The following is a 21,773-nucleotide window of genomic DNA, read 5'->3' on the forward strand; positions in this document are numbered from 1 at the left end:
CCGTGTGGATTCACATAGTAATTTAATTGGCTACCTCCACCTGTGCCAGGTCCTAAATGGCGTTTATGTTTCTAATTGATTGAAATTTTTTAAAATAAATTCCCGAAAGTCGTTCCCGCACGCTTCTCGCGTCATGGAAACAATGTGGATCGTTGTCAGATTGCCGGTCGGTGAAACGACGGGAGGAGGCGCCGCCTAAGGGACATAAAATTACTTTTGCTCGTTCGAGGAGAAAAATACATATAAGGAGCGACACCGATCGCCCGAGGAACGATGTCGTTCTCCAAGGCGTTGCGACGGCGAACGTGTATGCACGTGGAAGACAATGGGCTCCAAGAATACGTTTCGTGTCAGGTGAAACTGTTACGAAGAATAGGTCAGATTGTCTGAAAAATCTGCACCGTGGAAATCTCTTACGTCGAGAAAGAGATTTCCATCGTAATACCTCGCGATCGTCACGCTGATAATTCCCCGGCGAGTAACAAGCAAGTTTCACGATGGGTAGCGGTACAGTGGAATCGAGGGGTCAGTTTTCGGCAGAATTTAGAACAAAATCCAGAGGCGGATGCGTGGAAATGACACTATTTAATTGCATTGTACATTTTTGTAAAAGAAAATTAAAACGCGACACTTTTTATCCAAATTTTTACTTGAACGGATTATTATTTAAGTGCATTAGGGTAAGGCGACCAAAGTCGAATCAGACATCAAATGCGGATGAAAAATTTGACGAGACGTTAATAAGCGACATTTTAAAGTAATTCACTTAAATTTTGCTCTTTTATATATTTGCAATTTCATGCTACATTGTCGATAAGACATCGTGTTTTTATGTCGCTTATTAGCGACTCGTCAAATTGGTGATCCGCATTTGGTCACCTTGCCCTATTTGTTTTATGAAAATAGAAAGAGAAAAAAAGAAATAAATAACAAAGGCTCGTGTGATGAGATCAAGTAATAAAAAAAGGGCTCGGAGCCTGAAGAAGGTTGTGTCCAGTACAATAATTTTAATTACAAATGCATATATTTTTATTTCAATTTTATTTGATGATTCCTCGAATGAAATAAAATTGACAACTTTACGATAGAATTACGGAGTTCGGTACCACTGGATGTTATCTTTTATTTGTACTTCGCTATCCACGTGTGAACGTGATTGCGAAAGTCGTATGGTGAGTAATAGTGTATTTACTTTTAATAGGCCTGATCAGCCTCGTTGAAATCATGTCGTTAAAGCGACGCTCGAAAGCGCGAATGTCGCGGGTTTATTCGATTAAAAAAAAAATAGATATTCGCACGTAATACAATTTGCGTATTAATCGAATCTGTGTTTTCAGGTAATTTTTGGGCATCGCGCAAATCCGACGATTAATGGATATGTTTTATTTCTACCCGGATATATTTGAAAATAACATTTACACATTTATCTACATTCCCGGCCATGTCACCTTTGGACCATTTTAATCGTATTTGACGATTTTAATCATTTTTGACAATATGTAATCGTATTTGGTTAATCATCAATTCTCTTGGAAATGTCACCGTGAAATGCAGTTTGCAGGATATTTGTTTGGCGCACATCGTTAAAGCGAAATGCGTTCGATTTTTCTTTTTCTTTTTCTGGTCTCGTTGATTAAATATTTAAATATATTCCTCGTCCGGAAATTCGGAGATGACGAAACCGTCCTACAAAAATGCGCGCCGTGTACCATTGTCTTTACCTTTTGCCGTGCACGTTTTTACGTTTTTACGTAAACTTTACATTGCGAATTCGCCTACTTAACTGCCGAGGTTCTCACGTGCGATACACTTTTACGTAAGATTAATTGGGCAGAAAAGCGATCTCGTATCCCACAACCGCGCGTTTCGAAATGCAGTGGAACTTCACTGGGGGAAATTCGATTGCTATCGGAGCGTGTGTGTGAAAGTTCATATCGTGAATATAATATCGGAGACGATCTAGGGCCGCGCAGCTGCCGTTGCCGCCTATACTCGCCTAGAAAGACTTGACGTTTCTTTAACGCGCGATTTCATTCCTTCTGCTCGGCTGCGTACCATCGCACTGCTTATTTTCGGCCTGGCTGAATTTTCATTTAAATTTTCCCACAAGATCGCGCAGAAGCTAAGTGAATTATAGCCTTGGAATTGCAATTTTTGGGTAAATAAACGTTACTCGCGTAATCGTGCTGGACATTTTCTGGACGGTACCTGTTGAGAAATAAGCTCGAAGAATTATTATAGGGAAGATCATTCGCGGCACTTTAGATACGTCGCGATGCCGTTCTTAATCTTTCGTGATTTCGCCACGCCGTGATATTGCATATTTCTTTTCGGTATTTTTTATGTTCCTTTTATGCTTCGCAAATTATATGTTGCGAGCGTTGCGAGTGATATACAGTGCCACGCGTCGTATGTAATGTAGTACGAATGTTCTTTATCGCTGCACCGACAGAAGAAGGTTGCGATAAAACTTGCGCAGCGCAGTTGCAGTGGACGTGGCAAACGACGTCCGATAAACGTGAAAAACGAAAGATTGTTCGGACGTGACGCCACCTTGGGGGCTTCAATAGTGGCCTCCGTGGACAACGCGCACAATAAAGTTCCCGGAGGATTTTGGCGATTTTACAAAAAAAAAGAAAACATCGGCCAATTCTTTCAATTAGTTCACGCAAAGATAACTTTCGCTTAAGAGGCATTAACCGAAATGTTAAGTTGCTCAACTACAAGCAAAGCGGTCCAAATTTTTCCCAGAGTTGCGAACAATCCAAATAATTCGATTACTAATTGTGGACCCTAAAATTGGTTGCTGTCTTTTCTTTCCCCCCCAGAGTGGTTGGTCGGGCGATCGAAGTAATAAGCGGTCAGAGCTTATTACGGGAGTTTCGTTAGCGCCATTAGCCGCGGAAATGGATCCTTTTGTAGATCGGCGCACATCGCCCCAGCGACAATGGCGGAAAAACGGAGACGAAGATCCGAATAATTGGTTCACGGCCATTAGCTTCGCGGGCTGCGCTAATGCGCTCGATAATTCGCGTTCATTCGGGCACTCGGCAGCACGAGTGGCTCGGCGGTAAATCGCGATTTACTTTAGCGTCCTCGTTAGCCCCACTTCGCCTCTTCACGAGCGTTAATCCCATCGACGACTGAAATGCACCTCTCTCCTCCTCGATGCATGTCAAGCGAAACGCGACGCTGACAATTTCCCTGAATAGCCGCCGATCTACGATTGTAAAAAGCGTCTCTTTGTCCACCGCGTTAACCAGAGTTTCTAGAAATGCCTTGTGTAAAAGACTCTCAGATTTATTGGATACAAAACACGCTATGTAAAAAAAAATTCGTAATACAGAGCAGTTTAACCGCAACGTGGTGTAATAAGTTCAAGGCTATCTTGTTGCAATATCAAGTTTCTCTCACCTCTTTTTAAGAAAACTTGGAACGATCAGTTTTCCAAAGGAGTTTTAAAGAACAGTTTGACTTTTGTGTGTTTTGTTTTTTTATACAAATGTTACGCAGCTCAAATGTTCTTAGAAATTAAATTCAAGATTAATTCTCGGTTGGAAAAAGTGTGAGCCAAGTGCGAAGAAACGAGTCTGCGCTCAGCGCGCTGCCACGTTGGTTTTTATCGCGGTCTTTCCGGAGATCGTGCCGTATGATTAAGAAAACGAATACGCATTTCTACTTCATGCTCCAATGATTGCATCCTGTCGCGCACTTCTCCTACTTTTTACCAGACGTCTTGTGTCCGATCTGCAAATCGGGTGGCAACAAACGCGCGAAAGTCAAAACTTTCGCGCGCCAAGTCGTGTCGGAGCAATTCGATTAATTGTAATTAATTATAATTAAAATTAATCCTAATTACGATTCACGGCGTCATGTCTTTCAGTCGCCTTATGGAGACGTCAAGAGCCAAGATTTACGCAAATTGCGGCAAAAAGGCATGAAGGTCGTAATTTAGCACGTTGATTGCCATGGCTACGTGACTCGATGCTGTAATTCGATGGCATGATATCATAGATAATAAATTGCATCGCAGTCTCTCAGTGACCTGCGAAGCAAAAATGAGATAAAGATCTCTGCGGAGAAAACCGCAGCCTCGGATGGAACGACGCGTGCAATAGAGAGATTAGAAATTTTACGAGAATCGCACTGTTAACTTACGTATCAAGCCCGTTGTCCTCGGTTCGGGGAACTTCGTACGCGACGGCCGTTGAACTCGCCAGCTGCGCGCGTTACCGCGCGAGCCGCGAACCGGCCAATTTTTCTTTTTTTTTTCACGAGCTTTCACGGGGAGTATATGTAAAGCGGCACGCGATAGAAGCGAATTCATTAAATCAATTATTTTCCTTGGTCTGAAAGTCAAGTGGAACGAATCGTAGAGCATACGAGGAAGTGAACGTCACTCTGATTCGCTGTCCGCGGTGTACTTTTCGTTTTGTATTTAACATATTACCCTTCTGTTTTGAAAGGGTTTGTTACTAAGCACTTGGATCTTCGCACGGGGAACATCGGAATACCTGAAATAATTCAATTGAACGTATTGGAGTGATTTCACTCTATGCAGCTTGTATTTCTACGAATGCTTAATATCTTTAGTCCTTCACGGAGAGAATTGTCTCTTGAAGTTTACCCCGAAAATCATGTAATCGTGGAACAACGTGGCGCTTTGAAGACCTTTATGGGAGTTTTTGAAATTTTACCGTACAGACTACTAGTAAAATGTATGACAAAATTTTAAAGAAACTCGTAAAATTTTCGAAATCTTGTGTCTCACGATTACATGATTTTCAGGGAGGTAAATTGTAAGGAAAGGAACTCTCCGTGTTATAATTCAGATTACGAAGTCAGAGACGAGAGTAATAAATAATTCTTGTAATGTACGCCGATTTCATTTACGAGGGAAACAATTTAAGACAAATTCGAGTATCCTTTGAATTGATCCGATATTTTTTTGTGCGATTACAGGAGGAGGGGCTTCTACGTTGATTCCTTGCAAAACAATTTCACACACGTAGATATAAGATTGCTTTAGATCACGGTTCTGTCTTCTTTATTGTCTTATACAGAGAGAGAGAGAGAGACAGAAGGGGGGGAGGGAGAGACAGGGAGAGACAGGCAGAGGTAAGGAGAGACACGGAGAGACAGGGAGAGGCAGGGAGAGACACGGAGAGACAAGGAGAGACAGACAGAGGCAGGGAGAGACACGGAGTGACAGGGAGAGGCAGGGAGAGACAAGGAGAGACAAGGAGAGACAGGCAGAGGCAGGAAGAGACACGGAGAGACAGGCAGAGGCAGGGAGAGATAGGGAGAGACAGGGAGAGACAGGCAGAGGCAAGGAGAGACACGAAGAGACAGGGAGAGACACGGAGTGACAGGGAGAGGCAGGGAGAGACACAGAGAGACAAGGAGAAACAGGCAGAGGCAGGGAGAGACAGGCAGAAGCAGGGAGAGACACGGAGAGACAGGGAGAGAGAGAGGGAGGGCCAGATACACATACACACACGCACATACACACACGCACAGGTACACTATAGCTTCCGTTGATTTTGAATTTGTATCTTCAATGTCAGAGATGTTCGCCCGCAATCGATGAGCGACAGCAACTACAGCTGACTTGCAGACTTGTTTAACGCGTTTATAATTGGGCGCGTTGCCGATCCTTCCGTTCTGACAACAAAGTGGGGCGAGGCCCAGCACGCGGAAGCGAAATTACGCAACGCGCGAAGTGCAGCGTGTCTTTTTTTTTCTGGCTTGTGCTCCGCGCGCAATTTCATACCCCGTGGCGCAACCGGTATCGCGTTCGCGAGGTGCACCACGTTCTAATTGTTTCGTACGGAACCGTATTATCATCGACGCGTTAGCGCCGACCCAGTGGAGCACTTGTTCCTTATCCTTTTGATCTCGAAACGAAATGGAACGCGGCGTAACGCCGCTGTAATCGGGTTAAATCGGAACTGCAGTTAATCCGCATGAAATTCATGAACCAGGTGTTTACCGGCAAAAGTGTACGGGTCTTATTTACAGAAACCAGCGGTTTGCAACGGTGCGTCATCCGCGTCGCGCGCGTTCATCGGGCGATCCTTAGGACAAACCGCAATTTCGCGGAAACAAGCGTGAGACGTGTCGCCCGTGCGCGGAAGAACGGATCTAACGTGGGCATTCAAGTTGCGGGACGTGGGCGTTAAACGTCGACAAAAAAAATCAAGCGTTTCTAAAAGGACACACGTACTTTTTACATAACTTTGGAATTAAGAGAGCCTTTGTCGCGAGGCTCCCCCGCTCCTTTCTATCCCGTCTCTTGAGAATGCGCGCCGCAACAGGCAGCATCCGAAAATTTCTGGCTGCGTCCCTGCGCGTCCTTCCGCGCGCGTCACGACGTGCGGGACCGCGTTTCCGGTCTGTGAATGAAGCCGCGCGGAGGGCGCGGAGTTATCCAACGAGGTGGACCTCTTTTGTCGTCCGGTGAAGAGGTGCGGTTCGACCGTCGCGTCTTTTGTTCCATGCGGTCGTCCTTATTAAATCCGGATTACCGGTGGGAAAATTGCGCGCTTCTCCCCCCCCCCCCCCAAGACTTCAATTCACCACCGAGCCGTATCCGTGCAAAGGAGCGACCGGTTACGACCGGGGGAGCATGACTAACTGTACACGGACGAGCGTGTCTCACTCTCCGTTCTTCTTATTTAATTCCGTAATTATTTTGTCCGAGGAAGCAAAAAGCTATCCGGTCGCACAGTCTCTGAGCACGGCACGGGATTACGTTCAGATGCTGCACAAAGATTCTTATCGTCCATGCGCGAGAGTCGGCCGCAACTCTTGTTGTGCGTCTATGCGGTAGTTTGGTCTGCTGCTACGTTTGCAATAGAAATTAATTAATTTAGAAAAAAGGAGCAACGTTACTAAATTAATTAATCAGTTTGATATAAAATGATGTAAACGATACATTTATGTGGACGTGCAGAGAGTCCCTTATGATGAGATAAGCTCTTAATATGAGATAGTGGGGATTCTGTTGAACTAATAGACATTATCATCCGTGGACTCCACCACAAATTTGCTGGAATGAAATCTGTTTTGTGGAAAATACATCGCTAGATCGTGCGTGTAAGAAGACGTGCGAAATTGGATGTTGAAAATTCGCTATCTTATATTAGGAGCCTATCTTGTAATCGGGGACTTTTCTCTACATTTATTTGTATCTGCAGTGTTAACTTTGATACTGTGAAATTTCAAAATTTGCAAGCTTCTAGATCTGTTAAAACGTTGAGGTCGTAATTACGGATTTTCGTGACGTCAATAAATTGAAGGGTTCATTATGTCGGTACATCGGCGATTAATATTAACGCCAAAGTGTTATCTTCGATCGACTTCGGACGAAGGTACGACCGACCGACGGGATTTTTGCTTTAAGCTACACGCTGCGAATTCGCTCTTTTCTCCGGCGATAAAATTGAAAAATTGTGCCGTTCAATCTTGAAGTAACGCCGCGCGATATCCTATTCGTGTCACGTCGCAAGTTGCAACTGGTTACGGTCAACAGAGCATGACTGTCGTACTATATCCTGCTGTTTAACGATCGCATCTTTCCGCCACGTTTTGTGTGCACGAGACTTCGCAGGCCAGATCGGCACACACAGTACCCTCCATAAGTTTGGAAACACTTAATAAAAGTGTGTGGATACGAAAGAATCACACAGTGAAATCGATGTATTTTGCTTTGTAAGTGTTCATTTAACTAAAGAAAATTAAAACGAAGATACCTACGGCAAGCTTTTAATAAAGATTCAAATTAAATTTTAGATTCCTCAAAGTAACCACCTTTTGCTTCAATGACTGCCTTGCATACTCGCGGCATGCGATAGATTAACTTTTGCAGAGATCAGTCGGGATACGTTTCCATTCTCGCTGGAGAATCTCCCAGAGGATGCACTTCACTCGTCATTCGCTCTTATGGAGGGTACTAGTAAACGCACCACGGATGTCGCATCGTATTATTAATTTAATTACTAAGTACACGTCGTAAATATTTCAGATACGTTAGTGGGGTACACGCTACGTCTTACACACGCAAGATATTTCTCTTTACAAATTTTTTTCACATTCCGTTCGTGTCTACAAAAATTACCTAAAATCACGGAACTTTGTAAAGCAGGCCTGTAAAGTATGATGGTTAATTTTAACGTTTACTTTTTGAAGCTTTGTCGCGCGGATGATCTGCGCACTGGACACGAAACATTTCGCAGTGTTTGTTTTTAATCAAGATTTCGACTTTCTATGTGTATATAAATCGTTTCATGCCGCATTCGCCACGACTTATCGTTTCCCGTGTACGGGCCAGACGCGCCGGAGGCTCGCTTTTAACGCTACAGATGTTGGCCACTTAAGATTGCTTACGAGCACCTGCGCTCGACGCACCAGTCAGCCGGTGGTACCGGTCCATCGTAATTTCAATCTTGCTTCTTGCGTTATTCGGCACGAAAATCACCGGCGCCGGGGTGCGTGCTCGAAAATTCGACAGGCGGATATTCCGGACCGGTTTGTAATTAAAATTAACTTTTCACTTTCCCCAAAATTTCGATGAACGAAGAGAAAACGTCTGTCCGAATGCATAAAAAAAAACATCTCGGTCCCGAAATGATTCGCGTGTGCGATTAACAGTCGTGTGCTCACTTCATCATTCGTGAAAGGAACGTTTAACTGAAATACATGAAAGTCAGACTAGATACAGATCTGAGGACAATTGTGTCGGACCGGGAAAATAAATATGTGGGACCAAGCACGGTGCTGCAAAAAGGTTTGGCATTCTAGCCATCCGTTTGAGCGTTCAATCTAATTGCTTGGACGGTCCAACATAATTATTTTCCGATGTGTATCCAATCTTTATATCTTTCAGCAAAAGCGTTCCTTTCGCGTTTTACCTGGTTGACTCGCCGTCCATCGTGTATCTGGAAGCTGGAGCTGCCGGTATTGGTTTTAAAATTCCTCGGTGACTCACACGGATTTCATGATTAAGCAACGCGATTGGCCGCAAATTACTCACCGGCACCACCTTCTCCCAGAACCGACGAGATTGCGAAGCGACCAGCGTCGGCCGTTCGTTTGTTCGGGCTTAGAAAATCGCGAGAAATAGAGACGCAATGATACTTAACATATTTGAGTTGCCTTGCGCGGTTTCTTACGTCCGCTGGTACACATAGGCGCGCTCAAAAGGTGTCCTCGTATTTGCAGATACATCCAGATGACGCGATGACGCTACATTGGTGGATGCACTGGTTCTGGGTTACCGCGCAATTTCTTGGTGAGTCGTCATCCATTTGTTTTCCTTTTCTCTTTAATAACATCCTAACACAATAAGATTTTTCCTTCTCAGCGATAATTATTGTCGTAACTATCTTGAACTGTCTGCTATTTTAGCGACTATTTTTACTTTTAACTGCCTTCCATTAACACTATTAAGATCAATAAAAAGATACGGGCAACTTCTTAAAGTCTTCTGCTCTAATTAGGTCACGTTAAACAGTTGAAAACGACTGCGATATATGATGAAATTGTAAGAAGCAGTTTATATTTGTGTACTTAAATTACAATCAGCCGTTGAAATCATTTAATGTAAATTTAATTACTGACAATGGGAAACTTAACGTGCTCTCCTTAATAAATTACTTACGCACTGTGCAATTTAACAATTGTGCAATTCATCGTCAGCCAATAATCACACCTCGTCTTTCGTTCGCAGTGATTCTTGGGAATCCTTTGCCGTCTACCACATCGGATCCCGTCAACCCGTCTCAGCCGTCCTCAAGAGCGACGTCTTCGTCGATCGAGATCGAAGATATCTATCGTACGTCAAAGTCAACCAGGCCGAGTTTTCGCATCGCCAAGGCTATCGGTCTTTATCCGCAGACGAATACGGCCGTGGTGCCTGACAGGCAGCAATCCGTCACTACTATCGCCTCGTGGCTGTTGGAACGTAGAGGCACCGTCTCTGGGACGAGCGTCCGCGAGACAGTCGAGCTGAGTTTTCGCGGTAATATCTCCAACGTCGAGCCGCTCGGCACGACGATACCGCAGCGCGCCTCGGAGAACGTCGAGAGGATCAGGAACTCGACCACGAAGAAGGACAGCAAGATCACGTGGATCCTGACGACGAACAAGTCGTTGGGTAAACCGAAGTACGAGCAGGAGGAGAGAAACCAGTCTAGCGTCGCCGGTAGGAACGCCAGCCTCGAGGAAGTCGAGGACCTCACCGTGTTACCTCTTCAAGAAGAAATGTCGAAGGTTGATCTGACGCTGAATAGAACGAGATCCTCCTTCGTAACGTCCTTGTCCGCGGCCGGGGCTGCCGGTAACGCCGCGATCAGGACGTTCAATCGATCCGAGGACGAGGTCGAGATCGACGAGGAAGTGGCTCAGACGCAGCACTTCGCTACCGCGGCACCTATACTCGAAGGTAAACTTCAACGAGGAATGTGTGTTACTGCGAATATAAAAATAAGAATGATCTCGCAGATAATTCACGGTCGCGATGTTATCTCGCGCGAGATAAGAGAGTAGCATTGTATTTTAATTAACGTCTGTTTCCACAACACTGACATTGACCTTCTTTCTTATATACGCTTACTTATACATATATACGCTTACTAATTCTGCTCGAGTCTCCAATTAAATTTATCATTTTACTAAACAATAGAAGTGAGTAGAACGCAAGCAGTTTCAGAGCTATTTTGCTTACGATTTAGCGATAAGAGAAAGAGGCGGCTTTAAGCTCTTCATAATGATCGCGTGAAACGAATGTGCAGTTGGCGTGAGCGAGTCCACTCGTTTGAGCAGAGCAAGGAACACTTTCATCCCGCAACACTTCCAGAGGGATCAAGTGCAAGGCGATAATCAGCCCCCCGAGTATAACGATACCAATAATAACAGCGAAAATACTGAGCAAGGTTCGGCGACAACCGCCGCGGGCATAGCCGCTATTACAGGCAGTTGTTTAGCGACTGTGGCCCTGCTGAGTACAATGGGTAGTCTCGGATTCATTATATACAGGTAATGCGTCGTGAACTCGTAGCGCGTACTTAATTACACCTGCGTTCGCTAATGCGTTCATTCATTAACTTCCTTTTTGTTTTTTTTCAGGCGCAAGTACTTGAACCCTCCGCAAACGTTGAACAGTGATAAATGCAGCAATCCTGATAGCTCCGGTTATATCGACGATTCCACTATTCGCGTTAGTATTACTACATAAATATTTAATGTGGCCAATGGAATAATTTAAATTAATAATTCAAATAACTATTTAAGCATACAACTCTTTCATGTATATGTATCTAAACATATACATTTTTTAAATTTCTTCTGTTGGACGCTCATTAAAAAATTTAAAAAAAAATGCAATTTTTGTCTGCTAAATATATTATAAGAGCACTGCTTTTGTTTATTTGCAGGATAACTCGGAGGAAATGTACAGTTTGGATAACGACTCGTTCCTAAATTCGCTAGAGGCAATGACAATACAGAATTACTGGACGGATAGTGTGAAGCATACGAAGCTATGACAAAAGAAGATAACCCATCCCGGAAAGAGAATCGAAACGTTCAGCATTTCCGACGGTGAAGCACACGAGCAAGTTTCTCTGCTTGAGCAATAGTACTTACACGTCCGAGACAGCTGTATTCTAGTTATCTGCAGTGCAGGAAGTTTCGTTGCCCGGCGTATATCCGGAGGCGACGAGAACATGCAGCGTTTGTACGAGAATCGTTAATCAGCCTTGATGGCTGCATCGAACGTTAGCTATCTTGGAACGTTATTACTCTGTACGACGTAAAAAGTTATAGATCAAAATTACGACGGCGCGTAATCTCTAAACGTCATCTTGCGGCGTGTTGATTTACGTCACTTCCATCGTTCCTATATTTTTCTACGGCGCAGAGAGCGGCTGGTCAAAGTCGCGCTTAGGCGGGAAGTGGCGGGATTATCCTTGAATATTTCCATTAATGATACAGTGCAATAAAAATGAAAATCGATGTACTTTATTAATAACATTATTCTAGAGAATAAAATAATAACATTAAAATAAAGAATATAAATTAATAACATTATTCTAGAGAAGTAAGAGTACAAATAAGGCTATATTAGTCCATAGCTAGAGCATTCGTTGAAAACTAAAGGAGGAATTAATTTAATAAGGATATTGAAATGATATCCCTAGGAATATTTATAGTACAATGCTTCCAATAATGCAAATTGGAACCCATACGTACAATGTTGTACTTACTAATGGTTTTTAACCTTGGATTTGAATGCCGGTGTCTTCTACAGTTTCACTTTGAAATTACATTGCAATTGTGGTGATTAGCTCGGGCCATATTGACAGTCGCTTAACCAGATAGCTTAAATATTTTCGAAGAATCGGATTTACGGAAGATCGGACCAAATCATACGTAGATCTAGCTTTACGCCTTTACGACATATCCAGCAGAAATATTGATTCATGTTTTCCATTACAAGAATCTAGCTTGTACCTATTGTATATAATACATACCATTATACCGTTTTATGTATAGATGTGGAAATCTGCTGTCGCGCCCAGCGAGGCGCGATTAATTTTAAGTAGCGTTAGCATTTATCCAAATATATTTCTATACATCTGAAAGGGAGGGAGGGGAGGGAAAACAGAGAATCCATTGTGATAGATCGTAGCGTTTAATATGTGTAAAATTATCTTTCTCTCGTTTACGGTAACGGTTGTGAATAAACACGTTCATGTATTATACACATTCCCGCCGCGCCCCTTCCTTTGTCCATGATCTGTAACTTCAATTTGTGATCTGATTGTTTTGACTGGAATTAACAATTGGAGAGACATCCGAGTTTTTACGAATTTAGATGTACAATGGTTATTTTACGATAGAGCGTGTAATTTAAGCGTAATCTTTGTTTTAAAAATTTATTTAAATAAAATTAAATCTGATAGATTAAACGGGCTGGATTTATGCTTGTGAAATGTGTATGTGTGTGCGTGTGCATGCGTGTGTGTGTGTGTGGCCCAATCGCTGTTTCTTCGTGGAAACATCTTGCCGCAAGCATCGTCGAGAAAGTGGGATCCAAAGTTGAAGAACGGTTTACCATATAAATTTATTTCGTTAGTACGTACATTTGCGCCAGCACAAAAAAGGATCGTATTTTACAAAATGAAAGTAATGCAGAGTTCCTTTTCCGAGACTAGACACATGCGTCGTGGGATCCCACTACCAGTCCCGGCCTTGTCCTCCTTCGTGATTGATTTACATTTTCCGTTGTTTACGTCGACTAAAACAACTCTGTGTTCTCCGTGTAGCGAAGGCAAGACGCGCGACTGTGGTACTGGAATCCCACAGTTCAACATTTTGCCGATTATCGCGGTGCACCTTTGTTCCTCCGGGAAACGTCCGACCGAATTTTTCCAACAGCAACACTATTCCACGGCAAGAATCGTATGCTCTACCGATTCCCAATATCACAAATAAAAAAGCGCACCGGATTACGTATATGTATACATTCTGTCATCGCTCGGCAAACTACCTGCTTGATAATTGGTACAACTAGAAAATTATTAATATATGGTATACTGTACAATGATAATAAAATTGTATTATAGATTCTGGTCAATTGGAGTTTTAGCTGCTCCAAGAATTCGGCCTACGTTTCTCGTTGCTAAACCGAGAGTTTTGTCCCGAATTACGTTTTACTCACAGGGCAGTGTTAGAAGTATCTGAGTTATGCTAGTACGTAAAAGGCAGGCACTAAGTGACTCCGCAAGCTTCGTTGCTTGTGAGCAAAGAAATCGTAACTTGATACACACCGTCCGCGCTTTCTTTCTCTGAACGCTCGGCCGAAAGTTTCACGGCACGGTGGTGCCGGCGGATTCAAGGACAAAGCGATGCAACGCAACGTTCTACTTAGCTTCTTTTCGCGAGCTCGTTCGTGCCCTAACTCAGGGTAAGCTGTAAATGCAACGAGACATACGGATATTTGTAGCATTCAGGAGAGAGAAAGAAAAGATACATACTTTTTCGAGAATCGAATTACGAATCCGTAAATTATACTCGCGTATCATAAATCGCAATCGAGACCGCTTTTGTTATCACATTTGAGATTTATATTGGCGCTTTATCACTGTCGTCAATGTATTGTAATCTCTATTCGTCCACTTTGTGACGATTGCGATAACATGCAATTTTTTTCACGCTGTCATATGTTTTAATACCGTAAAAGAAGTAATAATCGTTCGAAGACTTAGACCTTGTTGAAATAAAGATACTGTACTGTAGTGTTAAGTACATGTCGAAAATAGGCGACAACAACATAACTTCAACCGCGCACGACTCCCGCGCGGCTTCACAAACTTTTCTAACGCGTTTCATGATTTCTTACCACGCACGAGTCGCAGTTTACGAACTGATGACACCTAGGCGTTTTAATCTCGCGCAGAGTTTACAGAAGAGTTTACTTGTAAGTATACAGCACCTTCGGAAAGTACAGAGATCATTTGTCGAGATGACAACGTAAGTGGACGACGCTTTCGCGAACCAGCGACATAAATACATTCCGCTACTTTTAAGCTTACTTGTTGCTTACAAGGCTTCCTTTTGCCTTTTACAAGCGACTCTCGCGAAAGAGTCGTACGCGTTTTCGCGTCCGCGCGCACGGAAACGCAGTTGCAACTGCGTTGTACACTTTTATCATTGCCTGGTGCTCGAGCGGGGAGCAACAAAACGCGTTCGTCTCATGAACGAGTGGATCTTATACTTTCTTTAAGGGTAACTGCCCGCGATCTCTACAAAAATATTTCATTCTCTTCGTCACAGCAGCCTCAACGTCAGTAGCGTGTCACGTCACAGTTGTCATCGTTCTAAGATGAATCAAATTATCTTCTTCTACGAGTTTCTATCACTTTCTTTCTCGTCGAGCAAATGGAGTGAATCTCCTTTGCTCGCGTCGTAGCTACATCGAGTTTGGCTGGAAATTGAAATTCGCTATGTACAATTCTGCTTCTCCGTATTACGCATCGTCTCCTAAGACAGACGAGAATTACTACGTTAAAGAAAAAGACGGCTAACTATCCATCTAAGCGTGTACGCTTGTACACTGGACACAATAATTATTCTCTATGCACCAGGCTCGTTAGTAGCGGTTTAAGTTTATACGTCGAGGTCTCTGGATGAGTTTGTTATACGAAGAAATAATTATCTAACAATTGCGTCGGACGATTATTTGCATCAATTATGTTCGCTGCGATCAAAGTGCATTGGCGGTTGTGACTCGCAACGGTTTTCAGAAAATGTCTAAACGTACCGTTTATGAGGGAACACTTGTTGTCTTTGGATAATTTCGCGTCTGACAGATTACCAAATTTTCGCCAATCAATGACTTCTCCTACATCATCCGCCGATTATTTTGTTCTGCAATATTTGCGGTTTAACGTCGAGCATCCGCAAATCCCTAATCCTATACATTTAGCTCATATACTTCCAGGTAAGATATCATTCGTCCTCGAATCGCCCTCCTTGGATTGTAACAGTTTTCGGTTTTCAGACACCCGCGTTAGCAAGCGTCATCATGAAAACCGCGCCTCTGTCGATCTGTAACAATATTGTTACAATTCACCGACGGGCGTCGCATCGTGAGGCTATCAGTGGAGATCAAGAACCCGAGGAGTTACCGGATTTTTTCAATACCGCACGATTCACTCGTCGTTCTTCTTCAGGAACGAATGGAAGATGTGGTCGAAGACGTTGACGCGAACCGATTCAGTTTGCTGTCAATGATGATCTCGTCGCCGTTCCTAATGTTGTACCGATAGAGTTGCTTGTTTGGATACAGCATTTCCTCCGGTCCGTACTGCGCCTTCATTTCCTAAAATTATTAATTTGTTTTCTTCACTTTTCCTTAACATTGCCAACTTTGTTGCAGGATAAGGCGAATTCTTCGTCACGAACACAAAATTTCATATATGTGGGGACTCGCGTTCATACCTTGTGACATACTTGGAGAGAGATTGCACTAAATACATGCCAGGATAAGAAGGATCATTTGGTGGGATAATGCGATTTATATCGCGACTTCGGGTTTCATAGAGGATCGATCGAGGCGCCTAACGTTCTGCGAACAATATTAAAGCCGTCCAGTTAACACAGGACAGAACAACTCACCTGATCAACGTAGAAAAGCCTCATTCTGTTGGCAGGAATTTTCACCATACTTTCCAACTTGGTTTTTAATTCAAAAACTGTCCTATATACATCTACCGACCGTACCTGAAAGCATGAAATGTTCGTGACCGATCATTCCGATCAAATAGAAATGAAAAATATTATTTACGGTGTGCAAATTCTTCTGTACATATCGAATATTTGCAGAAGTAAATATTTGTAGAGGCTTAGTTACTTTCCGAGTTACATATTCGAGAAAAATTATGGATCTAGTCTACTCTAGAAGTTTGTCGATACGCGATACACTTGTCTAAAGTGACGAAACCCAACACGAAATTAAGTACCTCAACGAGATCTCCGTAAGTGAACGTGACCTTGACCCTTTTCTCCGGCGTCAAATCTACGTTCACCAAGGGATCCAACTTTCCGTGAATAGCCACGAGCTCGGAATACCTGAAAATCGCAGAAGAGGGTCAAGTTGGGCTCTTCTAGGCGGAAGGGAGTGGCCGTGAAACGAGAATAGTCCAATAGGCTCGGGCAAAGTTGGAGCTGCCCGAAGGACAAGAACGGCTTGTTCGCGAGGAAATTAGAGCTTGCGTTAAAACAACTTGTAGCGCCTTTGAACAAGTATTCGAGATATGGTTTTGCGCGAGCCTTGATTATCAAAGAAAGAAAAAGAATACAATCGAGACCGAACTTGGCGAGCGCCAAGAATTACCTTTCGGGCCGGTCGGCTTCTGGTTTGTCCATGTAATAACGTATGAAGGCCCTCTCGGCGTCCTCGCGCTCCTGAGACGATATCACGCCGCCGCCGTTCAAAGTCTCGACGTTTGGCAGTCGGGCTATTAGTAGCTGCCGCCTCTCGTGTTCCGTGTACTCTCGAGGGCTCTGGGAAATGTTAAGCGAATATGAAGCGGCGAACAAAAATTCGAGATATCTAGTATCTAATTTTCTAAACCGCATGCGACGGAGATCGATCAAGTTCCGTTTAGTTGGATTAAATTATATCAACGAAACGAATATAAAGATTCATTGGCCGTTAAAACAAAAATTGTAGATATTTGCATTTGTATCCAATACTTTTACTCCGCCAATATATTTCTTTTAATTAAGTATTTTGATTTACATCTTGTTTTCGTACGGGACTCGATTAAAGAAGGATAACGCGATTTTATGTTTAATATAAACCGTACATTCTTATTTTTCCTAAACTACGATGTTAATGCATTTTATTTCAATATTTAGAGATGCGCTCCAAAATTGACGGGTTTCTTATAGTAACGGCATAATAATTTCTGTTCTTTTCTTAAAATAATATCTCCTTCGAATAGTAATATAGATTTAAACAACGTTGTCGAGACAAATAGATCAACTACGGCAAAGCTACTTCTATGCCAGATGCATTGTGCAATTATAGACGCCAGTGACTTAAAACATAGGAAACACATTCCACGACAGAACTTTCTCATTGAATCGAAGGCTACCATGTCACGCACGTTTAATTAGCGCAGTGACGTGTCGATTTATCTAATTCCAGTTCTCGCACATGAAATAACTCTTATATGGACTCTTTTTCAACGCAAACAGCGAGTATGTTTTATTTTGCGATCGTCTATTAATATCAAATTCTGTTAACACGACCGTGTTTGGAAGTGCCAATACAAGGGACGCTTGCGAAGAGTGTATTGATTCCAAGAACTTGTTTTTCAAACACGCATTGCATTAATCCATAAGCCCGTTTGAGTACGTGCCAAGATTCAATCCACGCATGTCCACGCGAGATCTTTTACTGGGGCACATCATTTCTCACGTAATGCTAACGGCTGTTACAGTTTTGATGCGAGAGATTGAACATGTGTCTCTAATTCGTCTATCGTCGAGTGTGCTTGGACTTCATACTTTGATGCACTTTGAGAATGGAAATAGTCATTGATTTTAGAACGGTATACTCGTATCGTATTTCGTGAAGCTTGATCTTTCATGGGATAGATTTACTTTGGGTCGCAGTAACGAATATTATTCCCACATGTAGCAAGTAACTAATTTCAATTACTGTCCGCGTTGTCTTCTGTTGATTTCTAGCTCTTCGAAATAGATTCTTTACTTTATATTTGAAAAAAATGTGCCGCCCAGGCGATACAAAGATTTTATTTATTCACTTTAAGCAATACATTTTTTTAATACATATTCATCTTTAATTAATATTATACGTAGAAAAAATACGAAGTGTAATGTTCATATTAAATTTATATCGCACTCGTTGCCCTTCTTTAATCGAGTCACATGCGAAATCAAGATACTATCAATCAGAATATTTTCTCACGACGAATGTAATGCAAGACACTCCGATTTTGACGATCGAAGAGATCGAAAACAAAACTACTCACCTCGAAAAGCGGGCAGCCTTGGATCCTGAGCGACTTCAGTACGGGGAACCTGGCGAGCCTTTCGACTTCGTCCCAAGTCGATAGCAAGGTACCGTTCAAGTTCAGGAACCTCAGCATTCTGAAGGGATCGTGGGGTGACTTGATGCTTGTCCCGTTGGATTCCGACTTAGACTCCGACCTGTCATAATTGACCTTGTTTTCGAATATCCTGTTTCCTTTGTCGTCCGCCGACGAGGTATGTTCATCCGCGTCTAAGTGATTCATGTTTTCGTTATCCTGCCCGTGACCTTCTTCTTTTGTTCGGCGGCTATCCTCGCTCGGTAAATTCCGATTTTCCTCCAAACCGAGCGATCTGATCGGACACTCGGCGAGAACAAGGCTCTTCAGGTTTGGAAAAAGATACCTGGAAAAGCAGGCAATGTTCAATGACTTTCGAAACAACGACTTAGCGAACAGATTTTATTTTGTGCCGCTAGAGAAGCTGATCGATTTCCCAATTCGATTTAGCATTAAAATATCAACGTGAGACTCACCCCAGCTTCGAAATTTCGTTCCAAACTTCCACCGGATTGCCAGTGAAGTGTAGTTTCTTCAGCGCCGGGTTCACGTTCTTCGGTTCTTGATAATCCAGGCTCACCGTTTTGTATTCGTTCAAGGACAAATGGAGTTCTTCCAGGTTGCGCAGGAGCTGCACCAGCCCCTGCACCGTCGACCAGGACACCCTGGTGCCGTTAAGCACGAGATTCCTGAGAAGATCGTAGTTACCATGCTTGATATCCAACACCTCCGCGAGACAGTTGAAGCTCAAGTTGACGAACTTGATCTTGGGCATGTGCTGCAGGATGCCAAACACCTCCGTCCATTGCGACAGCTTGTTCTGGGCCAGGTCAAGCTCCTCGACATTCTTGCACTTGCTGCGGAGCTTCTCGTCGTCGTTGCCCGCCGACTCGATGTCGCAGTCCTGGAGCACCAGTAACGCCGGCACCGTGTGCCGCGGAGACTTCTTGGGGATGAAGATGCTCACGGACAGGGCGGCTTTGGGCGAGCCAGACTCCGCTTCATCGTCCGTCAGTGAGCAGTCCGTCGTTGAGCTGCCGTACTTTAGCTCTAGTGCTTCCAGCAACGACGGCATTTTTACAGCATTCTGGAATGTTACACGAAGCTTATTTATCTGGAATGATTTTTATAAAATAAATTAAAGAGCGCATATCGATCATCGATTTAATTATGTGAAATTACTATTCCAAGGAGATTATGTTTGAAGAACGATAAATAATCGGCGTATAATTTGTTGAGTGGAAAAAATATATTAAAGAAGATTCGGACAACCCTTTAAAGGGGAGAGGACTATACGGAGATTTCGCACTGTCTGAAAATAAATTCTGTTCCTTAGGGCGGCCATGTAAATACAAATGCAAGTAAATTTCCACATCGTCGTCCAAATAACGCAAAGCGGCGCCGCTAACATCGGCAATAGAAAAGGAAGGAAAAGGGAGAAGGAAAAAGCGAGCCGGTCATCCTCGAGACACGTAGAATCTGGTCTCGCCATATCCGCTAAGGTCACGCCATTGTCTTTTTGCGCGGCGGCCGAGAACCGGTACCGGTTCTCTAGCAGTCGACAAAACGATTCTTCGCGATCGCGTCTCGGCTCGCCCACGCGTACCAGCGTCCAGAGACAACCTGGGACAGTCCTGAAGCTGGGCACGATGGGAACCCAATGCTGACTGAGAAAATTTACCCCCGACGAAAGACTAAAACTGAACTAGTCGAAAGAAGATATACACGCAAAACATATTATTAGACATTAAGATCGAGCCTGACCGTACAAAGCGTTTCTATTATTTGCGGCCTAATCTTGCGTGCGCATATTATATTGCATTTTGTTTTACTCTTTTTCTCAGATTAAGGTGTCACAGCGCGCACGCTTCGATTTTTCTGCGTTATGTTACGAACTTGTTTTGCGTCTTATGCGTTTAATACACGGGGAAAGAATTTTCTTATAAAATTTACCCTGTACGTATTGCATTGCTCTTCTTAATTTTATTTCGTTTGAAATTCACACCTCTCCTTTTCAATTTTATTTTACATTTACATTTCTTCTCTTCCTTTCACGGATCGGCTTCACAGCAGCAATTCATGCTGGTGCCCCACCCTTTACACGTACCATTTGTTTCGTTTTCTATTTATTGTAAATATATTTTAATTGCAAACTACTGTTATTTATGTATAGAACGGTCGAGTTCGCTTATTATTAACTGGAGAACTTTCTTCCAACTCCGGCGTGTATACTCCGGCAATTCTGAAATGAATTTTATGTCATTGTAATTAAACGATCATTCCCGCAAATATCGCTCTCTTCTACACGTCACCTCGAGTCTCGCGGTGGTCCCACCTGCGGCGTCTAATTAACATCGCGTCGTAGAAAATCGTCTCCGACGACTTTCCACGTGTTCCGCCGATTTCTCGAGCGCGGCGAGGACGCGACGGCAACAATGCAGCTCGCTGCTCGCGGCTCTTTCCGATCTATTACGGTTATTAATGCGCGGTCGGCTCGCCACGTCCTCACAATCGGCGATAAACGTCTTTCTACGCGCGCTATATACGGCGTGCGCGACTCGGTCACTCGACGCGTCCTCACTCCATGCGCGATGACCATCCAACCATCCTCCACGTGTCGCAACGTCTACGCATACCTGACTCTAATGCGCGTGATTAGAGGCATTTTTTGCCGTTCATTATCGAGCGGGAATCTCGAGGAGCGAGTGACTTTTGCATTTCTAGTTCGCGAAAGTATAACGCGCGAGTGTCCCCGGCGCGATTTCGAGATATCTCGAATCAGTCTCGAGCTGCCCGTCGACGAGCAACGAGACGTCTTCTCAGTTATACGTACACGGAAAAATATGTAGCTACCGTGGCTGAAAACTGCATCTGGCAATCGCGAAAATCGAGAATCGAGAAAATGGCAAAGTATCAGGAGAAGATAATCAGCAAAGAGGTGGCACTATCAAAAATTCCAAGAAGTGGATTTCCGAGAATTTCCAAATTCAAAGCGCGAAAGTCGAGAATCGAGAAAATGGCAAAGTATCAGGAGAACATGATCAGCAAAGAGGTGGCACTATGTAAAATTCCAAGAATTGGATTTCCGAGAATTTCCAACTTTAAATCGCGAAAATCGAGAAAATGGCAAAGTATCAGGAGAACATG

At 43.4% G+C, this 21,773-nt stretch overlaps 2 protein-coding genes across 4 annotated transcripts in view; one reads left to right on the forward strand and one right to left on the reverse strand.

Moving 5' to 3' along the window:
- Nucleotides 1-12,971, forward strand: part of LOC105565919 — a 17,739-nt gene extending 4,768 nt beyond the window's left edge. Inside the window, exons 2-6 of the mRNA XM_012019502.1 lie at nt 9,223-9,292; nt 9,731-10,444; nt 10,794-11,037; nt 11,128-11,218; nt 11,436-12,971. Of these exons, the coding sequence (XP_011874892.1) occupies nt 9,223-9,292; nt 9,731-10,444; nt 10,794-11,037; nt 11,128-11,218; nt 11,436-11,546 (1,230 nt within the window). The 3' untranslated portion in view covers nt 11,547-12,971. The remainder of the gene's footprint in view (nt 1-9,222; nt 9,293-9,730; nt 10,445-10,793; nt 11,038-11,127; nt 11,219-11,435) is intronic.
- A 136-nt stretch (nt 12,972-13,107) lies between these two features.
- The window catches only part of LOC105565920 (tubulin-specific chaperone cofactor E-like protein), a 21,462-nt gene continuing 12,796 nt past the window's right edge, over nt 13,108-21,773 (reverse strand). For 2 of the 3 annotated variants that reach the window (XM_012019505.1, XM_012019503.1), the window contains exons 2-7: nt 19,103-19,713; nt 18,570-18,972; nt 16,901-17,070; nt 16,527-16,635; nt 16,183-16,287; nt 13,108-15,886 (exon numbers count right to left, since the gene is read on the reverse strand). In XM_012019505.1, coding sequence (XP_011874895.1) covers nt 15,734-15,886; nt 16,183-16,287; nt 16,527-16,635; nt 16,901-17,070; nt 18,570-18,972; nt 19,103-19,701 — 1,539 coding nt within the window. In that variant the 5' untranslated portion in view covers nt 19,702-19,713 and the 3' untranslated portion in view covers nt 13,108-15,733. The remainder of the gene's footprint in view (nt 15,887-16,182; nt 16,288-16,526; nt 16,636-16,900; nt 17,071-18,569; nt 18,973-19,102; nt 19,714-21,773) is intronic. The other variant, XM_012019504.1, reaches the window with a different exon arrangement.

Source organism: Vollenhovia emeryi, unplaced genomic scaffold (assembly GCF_000949405.1).
Source record: "Vollenhovia emeryi isolate VEMERY1.0 unplaced genomic scaffold, V.emery_V1.0 DF939148.1, whole genome shotgun sequence".
Lineage (NCBI taxonomy): Eukaryota > Metazoa > Arthropoda > Insecta > Hymenoptera > Formicidae > Vollenhovia > Vollenhovia emeryi.